General features: G+C 44.9%; 1 protein-coding gene across 2 annotated transcripts in view; it reads left to right on the top strand.

Annotated features, from left to right (window-relative positions):
• The window catches only part of CCDC88A (coiled-coil domain containing 88A), a gene marked incomplete in the record, with an annotated part of 358,950 nt that overhangs the window by 277,235 nt on the left and 65,485 nt on the right, over positions 1 to 16,230 (top strand). For both annotated transcript variants that reach the window (XM_034764306.1, XM_034764307.1), the window contains 3 exon segments: positions 3,930 to 4,207; positions 4,447 to 4,590; positions 8,719 to 8,905. In XM_034764306.1, the coding sequence (XP_034620197.1) occupies positions 3,930 to 4,207; positions 4,447 to 4,590; positions 8,719 to 8,905 (609 nt within the window).

Here is a 16,230-nt window from a genome sequence, read left to right on the forward strand (position 1 = left end):
AAGCCCTTGATGTGATTTGTGATGAGCAATGGATTCTAACTTGGTGTCTACAAGGATGTCATGTTACATCCATGAATAGTCATTGTTCATCCTAAACTGATATCTTGTGCATCCAAACTTACAGGTGAAGAGTTAGTGGGAGAAACATTAGAGAAATTAGTAACTGACACTGCAGAGAGGCCTCAGCCCTGACTGTCAAAGCCTACAGCAATCCAGGTTGCTACCAATACAGGATATCCAAGAAAGGACCCTGATACCCTTGCAAGGAGAAAAAATCTGGAGCAGAAGCTTCCAAGGAAACTTAAATTCATTTTCCTCCAAACCAACAAAATTCTGAGCATAACAAAGACACTTCCTTTTGATCCATTCTGCACCTACAGTCTTAGGATTGTGGTCGCAGCAAGGCACAGCCCACAGGCTGCAGCACACAATAGACTTTGGATTGCTTCCAAGTGCCTGACTTTGCAATATCACCAAGAAAAGCTCCCTGATTCCCTCAACAAACATCATTCACTGGGAGTGGAGACAGACATTTCAGTGACGAAGATCTGCCCACTGCTAGACAGATTCCAGAAGATCCAGGATCTGATATCCATGAACAAATGCTTGAGGCCAACCATAGTTCAGGGTGTCTAGCCTTTTTGTCTCGCACATACGGGTCTCCCCATAAGTGAAGTCACATACCAGGTCTCCAGGTCTTTCTTCTGAGAGAATGGGACCATTGCCTGGAGCGAATGCAAGACCAGATACTGGTTCCCAGTCAGGTACTAGCTCTCCTAAGATGATGGCTGGCCAGAGAGAATGTCTGTAGGGGTCTTCCCATATGCCTTCCCGGGCTTGCAGATTCTCACAACAGACACTTTTCTGAGGGATGGGGAGCACTTCTGGGACCCATAATGACATAGGGAATCTGGTGTTCTGGGGAAAGGAGCCACAGTATCAATCTCTTGAAGCTCACAGCTGTTAAATTAGCTCTACTGAGATTCCAGAGATACCTAGAGGGCAAGAACGTTTTGGTCCAACCAGACAACACAACCACGGCTGCATACATAAACAATCAAGGGGGAACAAGCAGTGTAGCGCTACATGCAGAAGTAATGGAGAGACTGTGGAATGGGCAGACAAAACTCTCCGTTCTCTAAAGACAATACACATCAAAGGAGAACTGAACCAAAAGGCAGACTGAGAGCACTAAAGACTTATATCGGGTTTACAGAATCCACAAGGAGATTGGGCTTCCTGTTCATTTCCTTTAATCCTGAGCTGTTTAGGGCTTAGAGTATCCAAACTATCTCTTACTAGATGGATTAGATGTACATCGTTGAGGCATACAAGCCATCTGGTCCACCTTTTCCAGAAGGAATCAAGGCACATTTACAAGACCCATTGCAACCTCATGGGCCCAAAAAGCATGTGCTCCACCACAGATATCTCTAGGGCAGCCACATGGCCATTGGCCAACACTTCTATCAAACAGTATAAGGTGGACTTTCTGTCTCTACAGAGCACTCCTTGGACAAGAAGGTGCTGCAGGTGGTGGTCCAGACATAACCTTGCCATTTGAGCAGTTCAAAAAAGCATAGCTTTCCTATTTTTTATGTTCACTTTGTATTTCTCCCTTCTCCTGTTCACTGCTCATTACTTCCCATATGAATCAGAATTGTGGGAGATGCTGGGCTTCAGAATGGAAAATTTCTAATCTGATCATTTCCTTTCTGCTAGCAGCATCTCCCACAGTTCTACCCAACCTGTATGGCTTCACCGCTACAGGTTAGCATTTTATTTGGATAGTTGCTTCTTATCTAGTGGCCTAATGTACATAGTTAATTGATTGGCACTGAAATTATTGTTACTAATAATTGTCTAAGGGTTTTTTTCACAGCTTGGAATGAATCATCTGGCAGCAAGCAGGCGAAGGGGGTGTGGCTAGCACAGACTTCTGCAGCTTTAAATGACCTCCAGAAAATGCACACAGGAGGGAATAGCCCATACATATCAGAATTGTGGGGATGCTGCTAATAGAATGAAAATTATTGGGTACGAAATTTTCCATCCTGCTAATCCCAAGGACTATACAGAAAAAGGGGAGGTGGGGAACAATGGTAATATTGATAGCCCCTTATAGGTGGAGGAGTACATGATGGTTCTCTGACCTATTCAATCTAGCATGTATACCACTAATATACTTACTCTGCAGACAAGTTATTGTCTCTGAGACCAATCCTGTATCCAGATCCGGACAGACAGAACCTAGCTGCTTGGATTTTGAAGGAAAGTATCTAGGAAACACAGGCAACAAATAAGACATACTCCAAAACTTGGCTAAGAGTCAGGTACTGCTGCAGATGTCATGTTGTGTCCCTGCATCAGCAGAAGTTAAACATATCTTAGAATTTCTCCAAGAAAGCCTCAATATGGGCTTCAAAGCCATCACGCTTTAAGGCCAAATATCCATATTAGCAAGTATTCTATATTTGAAAGAAGAAAAATGTCTGTATATATTGGACATCAGATGCATCTATTGGAAAGCCTTTCTGATACATTCTTCACACTGTCACAATCTAGCCCTTGCTGTACTAACTGCACCCTTTGGAACCTAGGAAGGAATTGTTAAATTCCATTTAAAACATGAGTGGCTGATACATCCACCACATAGAAGTCCTCTCAAAAGGATCTCAGTACTGTGTGATTCTTTTGGACAGAGCGGGCCTTTGGATGCTAGGTTGGTTCTTCCTCAAATTAATTTCCATCTTCAATACATATCAAGAAATAGTCCTTCTATGCTTCTACCGCAAGCCTTCCCACCCATGGGAGAAGTTCTAATTCACACTTGATGTTTGCCATTACTTCAGGATATATACTAAGTGTACTAGACCCCTTACGAAGTCCAGGGATTAAACTGAGTATTTCAGAGGCATACAAAATAAAGAGTCTTACATCTCTGTCAAATCTCAGGGCCCATGCCTTAAGGGCAATGATGCAATGGTGACTTTATGGGTAGAAAAATTGTATGCTTCCAAGGGAAGATCTTCAAGGCAGCCACTTGTTTATCAGTGCACCCTGTCTCCAAATTTTATAAATTGGGCATCCATTCGTCAGCTGCCATTATTTTTGGTAGAAGGGCGCTCTGCGGTGTAGTTCCTCAGTAAAAGAGAATGAACACAGTTTCACTTAGGTGCTATTGATTTAACATTATTTCCATTTTGCCATTCTAGATGGACTCTGTTGATAGAAATCCCATTGTAATGGATCTCTGAAATACAATAAAGAATAGAAAAAAACATGCATGCCTACCTGAAAATTTCCTTCTTCAAGTAATAGTCACAGTTCTGGCTCACCTGTTCAAAGGATTTCTAGTGATCAGATAGCGATAAACATTGGTATCCAAAACACTTTTAATACACCTGTCAACCTCACTGCTTCAAAATAGGAAAGAATCTCTCTTCAGGAAAGCATTTAAGAGGAGGCGTGGAGTTAAGCACATGGTTAAATGCTTTCCTGAATAGAAATGAACTTAGCCATATGCTTAAATGCTTTCCTGAATTGTGGCCATAATGACTTACCGTCATATAAGGTAAGGTATAAGGATATAAGGTATAAGATATAAGAATGTACCGACTGAAACTAAAATATACCATTTAAATTAAGTATCAGGAAAAATTATTACCATTAAGGTGCGTTAGATAATAGGATAACTTGGCTAATGAAGTTGTTGAAGTCACTGAAGTATTTATAAGTATATTAAATTAAAAAAAAAATTAATTTTGAGGCCAGTCCTTCACTAGGGTGAGTTAGAGTAGATTAAAGGACCTGAAAGTCCTTTGTTACCTTAATAACTATAATAGTATGCTAGTCCCCACTTTCATTGTTGATAATACTAAATTAAATGGACTTTCCTTTATTTCTGATAACACTGTTTACAACTACAGGTTGAAAATTCTACCCTTAATTCTCAAAGTACATCTCTTATGAATCAGAATGCACAACTGCTGATCCAACAGTCTGCCTTGGAAAATGAAAATGAATCTATACTCAAGGAACGAGAGGATCTGAAGTCATTGTATGATTCACTCGTCAAAGATCATGAAAAACTGGAACATCTTCATGAACGTCAAGCTTCTGAATATGAATCTCTAATTGCCAAACATGGAAGCCTCAAGTCTGCACACAAAAATCTTGAGGTGGAACATAAGGACTTAGAAGATAGGTAATTATTAATATGTAAGATGGATCTTGTGAGTAAAATTAAAAACCTGCATTTCATAATAATACAAGAACATTGTTGTATAAATTAGATTGAATAAAATGAATGTTTCTTTAATATGTCATTTAGATCTTAACTCCTTGAATAAATTTCTCCTTGTTCAAAATTTAAATTACATCCTTAGCTATTTTTATTAGTTCCAGAGGATATAACCAAAGTTTTTATATTAATCTTGTTTACAGGTACAATCAGTTGCTGAAACAAAAAGTACAATTAGAGGAGTTGGAAAAAGTGCTTAAAGTAGAACAAGAGAAAATGTTGCAGCAAAGCAAAAAACACGAAACTGTAGCAGCAGAATACAAAAAACTTTGTGATGAAAATGATAGGTAAAGAAAAAATCTGATATTTGATTTAGATTTAAATATATTATTAAATGAAAAAGCCAACATTTGTACAGTATTAAGGCTGAGGTTTTAAACTCGATAATAAAAGTCAAGAAATTCATACTTGCATTTCCCACAGTAACCATAACTAAGTTAATTTGCTCATGTGTAATATTTTGTATCATTGCATATAGGATATGCCTTTGTATATACAGTATATTATTGCATATGGTATGTCTCCTCTGCACGGGCATGTAGTCCAAGTCACAGTCTAACCCTGTGAAATGAGAGGATTTTTAATGATTTCCTCCCCAACTTGCAAAACGTAGTTGTTGTACAACCCTGGTAGAGCTCCCCCTAGCTGGATGCACATCGGGCTGCTGTGTTTTGAGCTGTACAAACTGGGTGTGTGTACCCTGAAATTTCCCTTGATCTGAGTAGGTTTTTGGACTACGCTTCCTGTGCACAGACTGACTTTTATCTCTTCATGGAAACGAGGCCCCAGTTGTCATAGGCTTCCTGGACCAGTACTGATCCACTCAGCCTCCCCAGTAACTTAAGCACACTCTTTCCAGAGCTACAACTTTATAGGTGCTCACCTCTTTGAGGACATGTGATAGTTAAAAGCAAATAGACACACAGACTTTATAGGTTTCCTAAACAATTGTTCTTTACTTTAGCTAGTACAAGAAATTTACAGATCTGTCCAAAACAGTAAAAATACATACATATTTCCCTGCCTCATTTTCTCACCACTCTTGAACCTTCTTTGGGCTTAGGTCAGACTCCTCTAAAGAGTGAAGGATCCCACCTACTACACATGGCTTCTACTCCAAATAATGGAATGTCTCGCTCTCCCGTGCAGCCAGTTTCCTTCTTTTTTTGGTCTGGTTCCACAGTTAAACAGGATCTAGTGTACTACTGTAAATCTCTGCTTTGCTTTTATTGTCCTTTACTTGAGACCAGAATTGGATCCTAACTATGGTTCTTCTTCGGGTGATTGCTCCTGTGTATTCCACAATAGGTGTGGTGCTCGCCATGTGCACTGGTGCCGGAAGTTTTTCCCTTAGCAGTACCCGTAGTGGGGCAGCACCACTGCGACCCCTGGAGTGGCGCCTCTATATCGTGCTATAAGGGGAGCTGCGCACTCCCCCCACCCTCAGTTCCTTCTTGCCGCCAGTGAAGGTAGTCGGAACTTCGTGCTCCAGCTCTGCTGTAGTGCTTCTAGCTTTAGTAGTATAACTCTTCTTAGTAGTCTGATTCTCTAGTTAGTTGCCTGGCTCGGGGCATGCTCCGTGCCCCAGGCTTCAAGTCGTGCGATTCCTGTCGCAGTTCTATGCCCAGAAGCGACCCACACACTCAGTGTCTTCGCTGTCTAGGCGAGACTCACGTAAGTGAGCGTTGTAAAATTTGCAGATCGTTCAAACCAAGAACAAAACGTGAAAGGGATATCCATCTCCAGGCCCTACTAATGGAGTTGGCATTGGCCCCGGCACCCGGCTTGGTGCCGGGCGCATCGTCGATGCAGAGCAACGCCCCATCAACCAGTTGGCACCGCTCCCCTTGCTAAGAAGCAAGGGAAGACTCAGCGGCGCCAAGAGAAGGACAGGGATAAGGCCGCACCCAAGTTGGGCAGCCCACGATTCCCCTCGGGATCCAGACCTCCGCCTCGCGCTGAGCAGAGTAGTCCGGTCCCATCCGCGCGTGCCTCTCCTGCGGTGAGAATACCGTTGACGCCTGAGGCAGCATAGGCAGCGCGTGACATCCTCGCCCTTCCGGTGCCGGGTGTGCTGCCTGAGACGGGCCCTCGCTCCTGAGGGAAGCCACTGCTGGGAACTCATCAACCCTCCCCGGTCCAGTATAGCCCCCGCTCCGAGGATGAGGTGCCTACCCGTTCTGCAAGGCCATCTCGTAGCCCGCGTCAGACTTCCACTCCATTGGCCGATTCGCCTGAGAGGGAGTCCCGAGGGTCCTCCACTACTCGGAGGGGTTGCAGGCACCGAAACAAGATGCGTCGATGCTCCTCTTCCTATCGGTGTTACAGGAGCAGGTCTCAACACCATCGGCACCGACGCTCAGATTCGAGTGTTTGCTCCGACAGGTGTCATTCGCGTCATAGCCATGGTCGCCGGGGGAAATCTGGAAGCAGTACCTTTGACAGGTATAGGTCTTCTTGGTCGAGATCTAAATCTCGAGGCCAGCACTGACACGGCCGTGGATGCTCCCGTTGCTCGTATGGCACCGTGCACTCTTCAGCGACTTCAGCTTCAGCACCCAGCTGCCCATCCCCGGGCCGCGCCGTCCCGCACGATCAAGCGGCTCCACTAGGTCCCCAGGTGGGGCACTGGCAAGGGACACCCTGGCAAGGGCAGTGGTGTCAGTAGGCACCTTGGCCCCACTACCGGCACCGGCGAGACCCCGTTCAGTGGCCACCTCGGCACTGGGAAAAGTCAAGTGGCACCGAGACACCAGCACCGCACCCGGGCTCGGACTTGGGGGTTGAACCACCGGTACCGCCCGATGGCCTGGGGGCAGATCCGGTCCCCTCACCATCACCAGAGGAATCCATTGCGGCACCACCACCCACCTTGCAGGAAGATTTTAAGGCTCACTAGGAGCTCCTTAGGCGGGTCACCTCGAATCTCCAGCTCCAGGCTGAGGAGATGGAGGAGCCGTCGGACACTTTGTTCAACATGTTGTCCTCCTCGGCACTGGGCCGTGTGGCCCTACCTCTCCACCAAGCGGTGGCCAATATCTTGACTTCACTTTGGCAAACCCCGGCGTCCTTGGCACCTATTTCTAAAAAGGCGGAGAGAAAGTACTTTGTGCCAGCAAAGGGGCACGAATATTTGTACTCCCACCTGGCACCCAACTCTCTGGTGATGGAGTCTGTAAACCACCGAGAGAGGCATGGCCAACCCGCGCCACCCCCAAGGATAAAGACGCCAGGAGACTGGATACCTTCGGCAGGAAGGTTTATTCATCGGCGAGCTTCCAGCTCAGGGTGGCAAATCACCAAGTCTTCCTGAGCCGGTATGATTTTAACTTGTGGGGGTCTCTGCCAAAGTTCGAAAAGGAGAAGGAGGAGTTCAGAGCTTTGGTCAATGAAGGCGCGGTGGCGGCAAAAGCGGCCCTCCAAGCGGCTTCGGAAGCGGCAGATACAGCAGCCCGTTCGATGGCCTCAGCTGTTGGCGATGCGCAGGGCATCGTGGCTCTCGCTGCCAGGACTATCCACGGAGTCCCACTCCCTCATGCAGGATTTGCCTTTTGACGGGAAGGCCCTGTTTGTGGATCAGACAGACACCCCTCTGCACGTGATGAAGGACTTCCGCACCACCCTGCTAACTCTGGGCCTATATGTCCCACCAGCTAAGGACAAACCCAGACCACAGACCTCAGTTCCTCCGGCTAGAGGCAGATATGACCCCCCCCCCGCCTAAGAGGCCGAGGGAGCAGAGATGTAGGTCCCCGCGACCTGGGCCCGCCAAGGGCAAGAGGCAGGGGAAGAGGCGCTTTTGACTCTTTGAGGGGGGCCACCAGGCCTTTTGCCAGGGAAGCCCCCCAGTTAATAAAGTTTGTATTCTGCAACCATTTATCTACCTTCCGAGTGCAATGGTCCCGTATAACGTTGGACCAGTGGGTCCTCAGCACCATTTCCAAGGGCTACATGTTGCAGTTCGCTTCGCTTCGGCCCCCCCCACCACCACCCCCGGCCCCTGGAGTCCCCTGGGGGGCCTAGACCAGGAGGTGACGCGCCTTCTTACCCTAGGTGCGGTGGAGAAGGTACCTCAGGAATTTCAGGGTAGAGGTTTTTACTCCCGGTATTTCCTGATCCCGAAGGCAAAAGGTGGGCTCAGGCCCATCCTCGACCTGCAGATCCTCAACCAGTTTATGGTCCATTACAAGTTCCGTATGGTTTCCCTGGCCTCTATTATTCCATCCCTAGACCCGGGGGATTGGTTCGCAGCCCTGGACCTCCAGGATGCGTATTTCCACATACATCTTTTCGAGGGTCACAGGCGCTTCCTCCACTTCCTGGTGGGGCGGAAGTTACATGCTTGAAACAAAATTCTGATTAAAATATGTATATTTTTATCTATAATATTCTTATATGACATTTTTTAATTACAGGCTAAATCATACATACAATCAACTTTTGAGAGAGAATGAAGTTCTTCAAACTGACCATAAGAATTTGAAAAGCTTATTGAACAATTCTAAACTAGAACAAACACGATTAGAAGCTGAATTTTCTAAACTGAAAGAACAGTACCAACAATTGGATATTACATCTACAAAACTGAATAATCAGTGTGAGGTAAGTTAATTTTTTAATCTCTTCTGTTAATCCTTCAATTACTATAGCATTGTAAATGCAGATAATATTATGCAATGTGCTAGACTTTTTATTAATGTATCTGCTTTTGTAGGTAAAATATTAGTACCTGATCACCTTTAGGGCTCCACTCCAGATTTTCTGTCTGAATTTATTATCATAGCCTTACATACTCCCTAATTCACCCACAAGGCAGTGGAGTTTTTCTGTCAGGGGTTGCTCCCTTAGCCTTATATCCTCCCAGGCCACCCACAAGGCAGTGGGTTTGATGAGGTATCAGGTATAGCCTGACCTGACTCCTTAAACCACAGAGTACAAATTGAAATTTATTAAATATTTTTGGATATTTTTCTACATTTTCAAATATATTGATTTCAATTACAACACAGAATACAAAGTGTACAGTGCTCACTTTATATTATTTTTATTACAAATATTTGCACTGTAAAAAATGATAAACAAAAGAAATAGTATTTTTCAATTCACCTCAGACAAGTACTGTACTACAATCTCTTTATTGTGAAAGTGCAACTTACAAATGTAGAATTTTTTTTGTTACATAACTGCACTTAAAAACAAAAAAATGTGAAACTTTAGAGCCTACAGGTCCACTCAGTCCTACTTCTTGTTCAGCCAATCGCTAAGACAAACAAGTTTGTTTACATTTATGGGGGATAATGCTGCCCACTTCTTATTTACAATATTACCAGAAAGTGAGAACAGGCGTTCACATGGCACTTTTGTAGCCGGCATTGCAAGGTATTTATGTGCCAGATATGCTAAACATTCATATGCCCCTTCATGCTTTGGCCATCATTCCAGAGGACATGCTTCCATGATGATGACACACTTTAAAAAAATAATGCCTTAATTAAATTTGTGACTGAACTCCTTGGGGGAGAATTGTATGTCTTCTGCTCTGTTTTACCCGCATTCTGCCATATATTTCATGTTATGGCAGTCTCAGATGATGACCCAGCACATTTTAAGAACAGTTTCTCTACAGATTTGACAAAACACAAAGATACTAATGTGAGATTTCTAAAGATAGCTATATCACTCGACCCAAAGTTTAAGAATCTGAACTGCCTTCCAAAATTTGAGAGGGACAAGGTGTAGAGCATGCTTTCAGAAATCTTAAAAGAGCAACACTCCGATGCGGAAACTACAGAACCCAAACCACCATAAAAGAAAATCAACCTTCTGCTGGTGGCATCTGATTCAGATGATGAAAATGAACATGCATTGGTCCGCACTGCTTTGTATTGTTATTGAGCAGAACCCATCACCAGCATGGATGCATGTCCTCTGGAATGGTGCTTGAAGCATGAAGGTACATATGAATCTTTAGCACATCTGGCATGTAATTATCTTGCGATGCTGGCTACAACAGTGCCATGTGAACGCCTGTTCTCACTTTCACATGACATTGTAAATAAGAAGCAGTCAGCATTATCTCCTGCAAATGTAAACAGATTTGTTTGTCTGCACAATTGGCTGAACAAGAATTAGGACTGAGTGGACTTGTAGACTCTAAAGTTTGACATTCTTTTATTTTGAATCCAGTTATTTTTTTGTACTTCATGCAGGTTTTTTCTGCACATAATTCTACACCTGCAAGTTTATCTTTCATAATAAAGAGATTGCAGCACAGTACTTGTGTTAGGTTAATTGAAAAATACCATTTCTTTTGTTTTTTACAGTGCAAATATTTGTAATCAAAAATAAATATAAAGTGAGCACTGTATGTACACTTTGTAATCTGTGTTGTAATTGAAATCAACATATTTGAAAATGTAGAAAATATCCAAAAATATGTAAATACACCTCTACCTCGATATAACGCTGTCCTTGGGAGCCAAAAAATCTTACCGCATTATAGGTGAAGCCGCATTATATCGAACTTGCTTTGATCCACCGGAGTAGGCAGCCCCGCCCCCCCGGAGCACTGCTTTACTGCGTTATTTCCGAATTCGTGTTATATCGGGTTGCGTTATATCGGGGTAGAGGTGTAAATGGTATTTTATTATTGTTTAACATTGCAGTTAATTTTTTTAATTGCTTGACAGCCTTAATAATAATCCCTGTTTTTTTTTTGTGGAGAAAAGAATGAGCTGGACTGGAGGAGCTGTCATTGTTGCTTTTGTAAAATTCTGAACCTGTTGCTGTTGTAAAATTCTGAACCCGAGAAAACAAAATGAGACAAACACACAAAAAGGGAGAGAAAAGAACAGCAACTAGAGAAAATGCAACTTCTGTCTTTCATGTTGAGTCACTTGTAACCTCACTGCTGGAAAATACAGGCATCGCATTTGGTCTTAATAGCCACTCCGAGACCTGGCAAACTTGTACCAGTATAGGGCTGTTTAGGGCACGGGTGGGCAAACTTTTTGGACTGAGGGTCACATTGGGGTGTGGAAATTGTATGGCGGGCCATGAATGCTCACGAAATTGGGGGGTAGGGGTGAAAGCGGGGGTGAGGGTTCCGGCTGGGGTTGGGGCAAGAAATGAGGAGTTCAGGGTGTGGGAGGGGGCTCCGGGTTGGGGTGCGGGTGGGGGGGCTGGGGATGAGGGGTTTGGGGTGCAGGAGGGGGTTCCAGGCTGGGACCGAGGGGTTTGGAGGGAGGGAGGGGGATCAGGGCTGGGGCAGGGGGTTGTGGTATGGGGGAGGGCTGTGAGGGCTCCGCCTGGGGGTGCAGGTTCTGGGGCGAGGCTGGGGATGAGGCGTTTGGGGTGTAGGAGTGGGCTCCAGACTGGTACAGAGGGGTTTGGAAGGCGGGAGTGGGATCAGGGATGGGGCAGGCTGTTTGGGGCACTGGGGGTGGTGAGGGCTCTGGCTGGGGGTGCAGGCTCTGGGCTGGGATTGAGGGATTCAGAGGGTGGGAGCGAGATCAGGGCTGTGGCAGGGGATTGGGGCACGGAGGGTGGGCGTCTCAGGGGTGCAGGCTCCAGGCAGTGCTTACTGCAAGCAGCTCCCGGAAGCATGTCCACCCTCCGGCTCCGAGGCACGGCCAGGTGGCTCTGCGTGCCACCCCATCTGCAGGCGCAACCCCTGCAGCTCCCATTGGCCGGGAACTATGGCCAATGGGAACTGCGAGGGCAGCACATGTGGACAGGGCAGCATGCAAAGACACCTGGCCACGCCTCCGCATTCTACGTAGGAGCTGGAGGGGGGTCATGCCGGCTGCTTCCTGGGAGCCGCACAGAGCGGGGCAAGCCCCCAACCCCAATCCCCGGCTAGAGCTGAGGGCTGGATTAAATGGTCTGACAGGCCAGATGTGGCCCGCAGGCCATAGTTTGCCCACCCCTGGTTTAAGGCATTGCTTTTAGTTGCCTCTCTTGTCACAGGATTACATCAGTGTTGTGGCCAGATAAAACGGGTTGTTATTAGACAGAAGGCAAAAGGTGAGGGATAGGAAAGAGAAGAGATAAAGTGGAGGAGAAAAAGGACATACTGGGGGATACAGGGGATAAGACAGTGTCACATCCCAGGTGGTGATTGGGATTTAGCCGGAGCCAGTAAAGGTGGAGATGGCAGTGTCATCTGGATCTCTCTCTCTCTGATCCACTCTGGTCAGGACATCACTTGGGCTTAGGATGACAAAGGCCCAACAATGACACACTGGATCCTGGGGTCCCAGGAGACAGTAGGGTGGCAACCATGATGCTCCTTTCTTGTCCACTCATCTCCCAGCCAGCAGTTATCTTCTGCTAATTTTTCCCCCCAAGTCTTTTCTTTTTAAAAACCTCAAAAGGGAGTGATGAGTGGAATAACCCCATCCCCTTCTTATTTTGTTCATCAATTAAGCTAATCTTTGGCACATCAGTTTTGGTCCATTGATTTCTGGTTCCACATTTCTCTAGTTTACTAGGCATGATTTTAACCCAGGCTTGAAAGTAGGCCTTTTTTGTTTCGACTAATTTAGTCTTTCTGTCTCCCTTTTTACCTTTTCCCATCAACATTTCTAGTTACACGTTATTGTGATATTTTATAAACTTTAACTCGTTTCTCACAGTTGAGCTCATCATAATTAAGGTAAATTTGGAGGCCCAAATATTACAACACACTGTTACTCCGGTGTACTGGCACACAGGATAGGCCACAGTTTAGCTTTTTATTACTAAAAGCAAAATGTGACTGGACAGAAATAAACTATAATTGGATATAGTTCCTCCTCAGTATCATTACATTATATCCATGGAGACAAAATTCTACTTCATCTTAGCAGGTATTCTGGAATTATTTTAACGAGTTTATTGGTGATAGTGAGCATGAGATGTATAAAGAAATAAATAGATAGTAATTCAATTTAATGCTTAATAGAAATTAAGAAATCACCAGGAGATCAGAACACTAAAAACTGCAGGTTTCTGAGAGTCACTGTAAATGTTGGTACTGCAAACTTGTAAATGTAGCTACGTGAACTTTTTTGGCTGTGTCAACATTGCAAGGTGCTAGACAATTTTCCTGACTAAATATAGGTGATATGTTAGAACAATTAAACTGTAGTACAAATTTTAAGATTATAAAAAACTTTTCGAATAACGTTTTCCTGGATTATGACTTCTCTTTCAGTCCAAGATATTTGGGTTTGTCTTTCTTTTCCTGCAAATATCAGAGGCCATTCAGACTTATCCATGGGCTCTGAAGATGGGTCCTGTCCCCTTCTAGGCATGCAGCTAGATTCTCTGTGTGTGTAGTATAAATAGAGTGGCAGTTCAGTGTTTTTACCATCCTGGCTTTTAAAGCTTATTTAGAGACATCAGTAAGCAAAATCTTTTCCTAGCCTATCCTAGTGTCTTGGGAATCAAAATTTCCTGATTTCGGAGTAGCAGCCGTGTTAGTCTGTATCCGCAAAAAGAACAGGAGTACTTGTGGCCCCTTAGAGACTAACAAATTTATTAGAGCATAAGCTTTCGTGGGCTACAGCCCACTTCTTCGGATGCATATATTGGCCTCTCAAAGTTGGTAAGACAACTCCCACCTGTTCATGCTCTCTGTATGTGTGTATATGTATCTCTTTAATATATGTTTCACTCTATATGCATCTGAAGAAGTGGGCTGTAGCCCACGAAAGCTTATGCTCTAATAAATTTGTTAGTCTCTAAGGTGCCACAAAATTTCCTGAGGCTTTGTTTCCTGGTGCTCTCAGAAGCTACAGAAGAGCTATGCCATAGCTGTTCAAAATCTGTGGACCCTTTCTTACCAGGAGAAGGGGGCACAAAAGTCTAGATGGCCATATTGGGGCCTTTCACTCCCTATGCACAGGCCAAGATTCCTCCAAAGAAACCTCAGCAAAGCAAGGTCAGTCGTCTTCAATACCATGGATTGAGCACACTGGACCCTCCTCACCAAACAGAGATTCTTCAATGCTGAATCCAAAAATTCCCCAACCTCCAGCCCAATCCATTAAAAAAAAAAAAAAAAAAGAAGCTCCCTGCATAAGTAGGCAATTGAATCACTAGGCAAGGAGTCTGGCCTGCTTATCTGAATCTCCTTAACAAAAGGAGGATTTGCACTCTTAACATTACCTCTTTAATTACATATTGGAGGATAATGAGTAGGGGGGCAACAAGCTGCCTTCTTCCCCCATCTGCTCCATTTCCCCCATAGCCCCATGAACCTTAAGTCACAGGAGAGGTGTGGGGAGACAGGTCTGTAAGAAAAGGAACAGATCCTCTGATGATGAAAATCCATCTTCTAAAAGCAAAAATAAAGTAAAAGACAAAAAAGCCATGAGTTTCAGCCTATCTCCATAGTAGGGGAACTCCATAGTAGGGGAACTCAGCTTCATAGCATAATCCCTAACTAGAGAATTTGGAAAGGTTCTTGGTCTTAGGCCTGGTCTATACTGGGGGGGGGGGGAATCGATCTAAGTTATGCAATGTCAGCTATGTGAATAACATAGCTGAAGTCGACGTACTTAAATCTACTTACCGCAGTGTCTTCACTGTGGTCAGTCAACAGCTGACGCTCCCCCATCGACTCTGCCTGCGCCTCTTGCCCTGGTGGAGTACTTGAGTCGACGGGAGAGCGCTCGGCGGTCAATTTATCATGTCGAGACTAGACGTGATAAATCGACCCCTGCTGGATTGATCATTGCCCCTCGAAGCCAGTAATGTAGACAAGCCCATAGATATGTTTGTCGTTATGAGGAGGAAAGAAGTGGCTACCAGAGAAAGAAGACAAGCAAGCTAAATCTTCTATCCAAAATCAAGTTGTCTCCCTGAAATTCCTCATTCAAGGACATCATTAGGGAAGAATGGGAAACACCCAACAATAGGAAAGGCTTACTCAGCAAGTCCAGAAATTCTGCATTATAGTACAACCCAGAGATTTCTTCTTCATCTTCTCTATAGTTAATGCAGCAGTGGCATCCCTGGAAAAGACGCCATTTCCTGCTGTGAGTGGGTTTTTTCCCCAAAAAGATCCTTCAGAAAGGATAATTGAAACTATCCACTGAAGGAACTTTAAATCTTCTACAGCTTCTCTTAGGCCTGATCTACACTATGACTTTAATTCGGATTTAGCAGCGTTAAATCGAATTAACCCTGCACCCGTCCACACAACAAAGGCATTTATTTCGAAATAAAGGGCTCTTAAAATTGATTTCTGTACTCCACCCCCGACGAGTAGCGCCAAAATTGATATTGTCATTTCGAATTAGGGTTAGTGTGGCCACAATTCGATGGTATTGGCCTCAGGGAGCTATCCCACAGTGCACCATTGTGACCGCTCTGGACAGCAATCTGAACTCGGATGCACTGGCCAGGTAGACAGGAAAAGCCCCGCGAACATTTGAATTTTATTTCCTGTTTGCCCAGCGTGGAGAGCACAGGTGACCACAGATAGCTCATCAGCACAGGTAACCATGCGGGCCGATAATCGAAAAAGAGCACCAGCATGGACTGTACGGGAGGTACTGGATCTGATCATTATATGGGGAGAGGATTCAGTGCTAGCAGAACTTCGAAAAAACGAAATGCCAAAACTTTTGAAAAAATCTTCAAGGGCATGATGGAGAGAGGCCACAATAGGGACTCAGATCAGTGCCACGTGAAAGTCAAGGAGCTCAGACAAGCCTATCAAAAAACAAAGGATGCAAATGGTCGCTCCGGGTCAGAGCCGCAGACATGCTGCTTCTACGCCGAGCTGCATGCAGTTCTGGGGGGGCCGCCACCACTACCCCACCTCTGACCGTGGATTCCGAGGCGGGGATAATCTCATCAGCTACACCTGAGGATTCTGCGGATGGGGAAGAGGAGGAGGAGGAGGATGAGCTTGCGGAGAGCACCCGGCACTCCTT

This window comes from Trachemys scripta, chromosome 3, assembly GCF_013100865.1.
Source record: "Trachemys scripta elegans isolate TJP31775 chromosome 3, CAS_Tse_1.0, whole genome shotgun sequence".
NCBI classification, from domain to species: Eukaryota; Metazoa; Chordata; order Testudines; family Emydidae; genus Trachemys; species Trachemys scripta.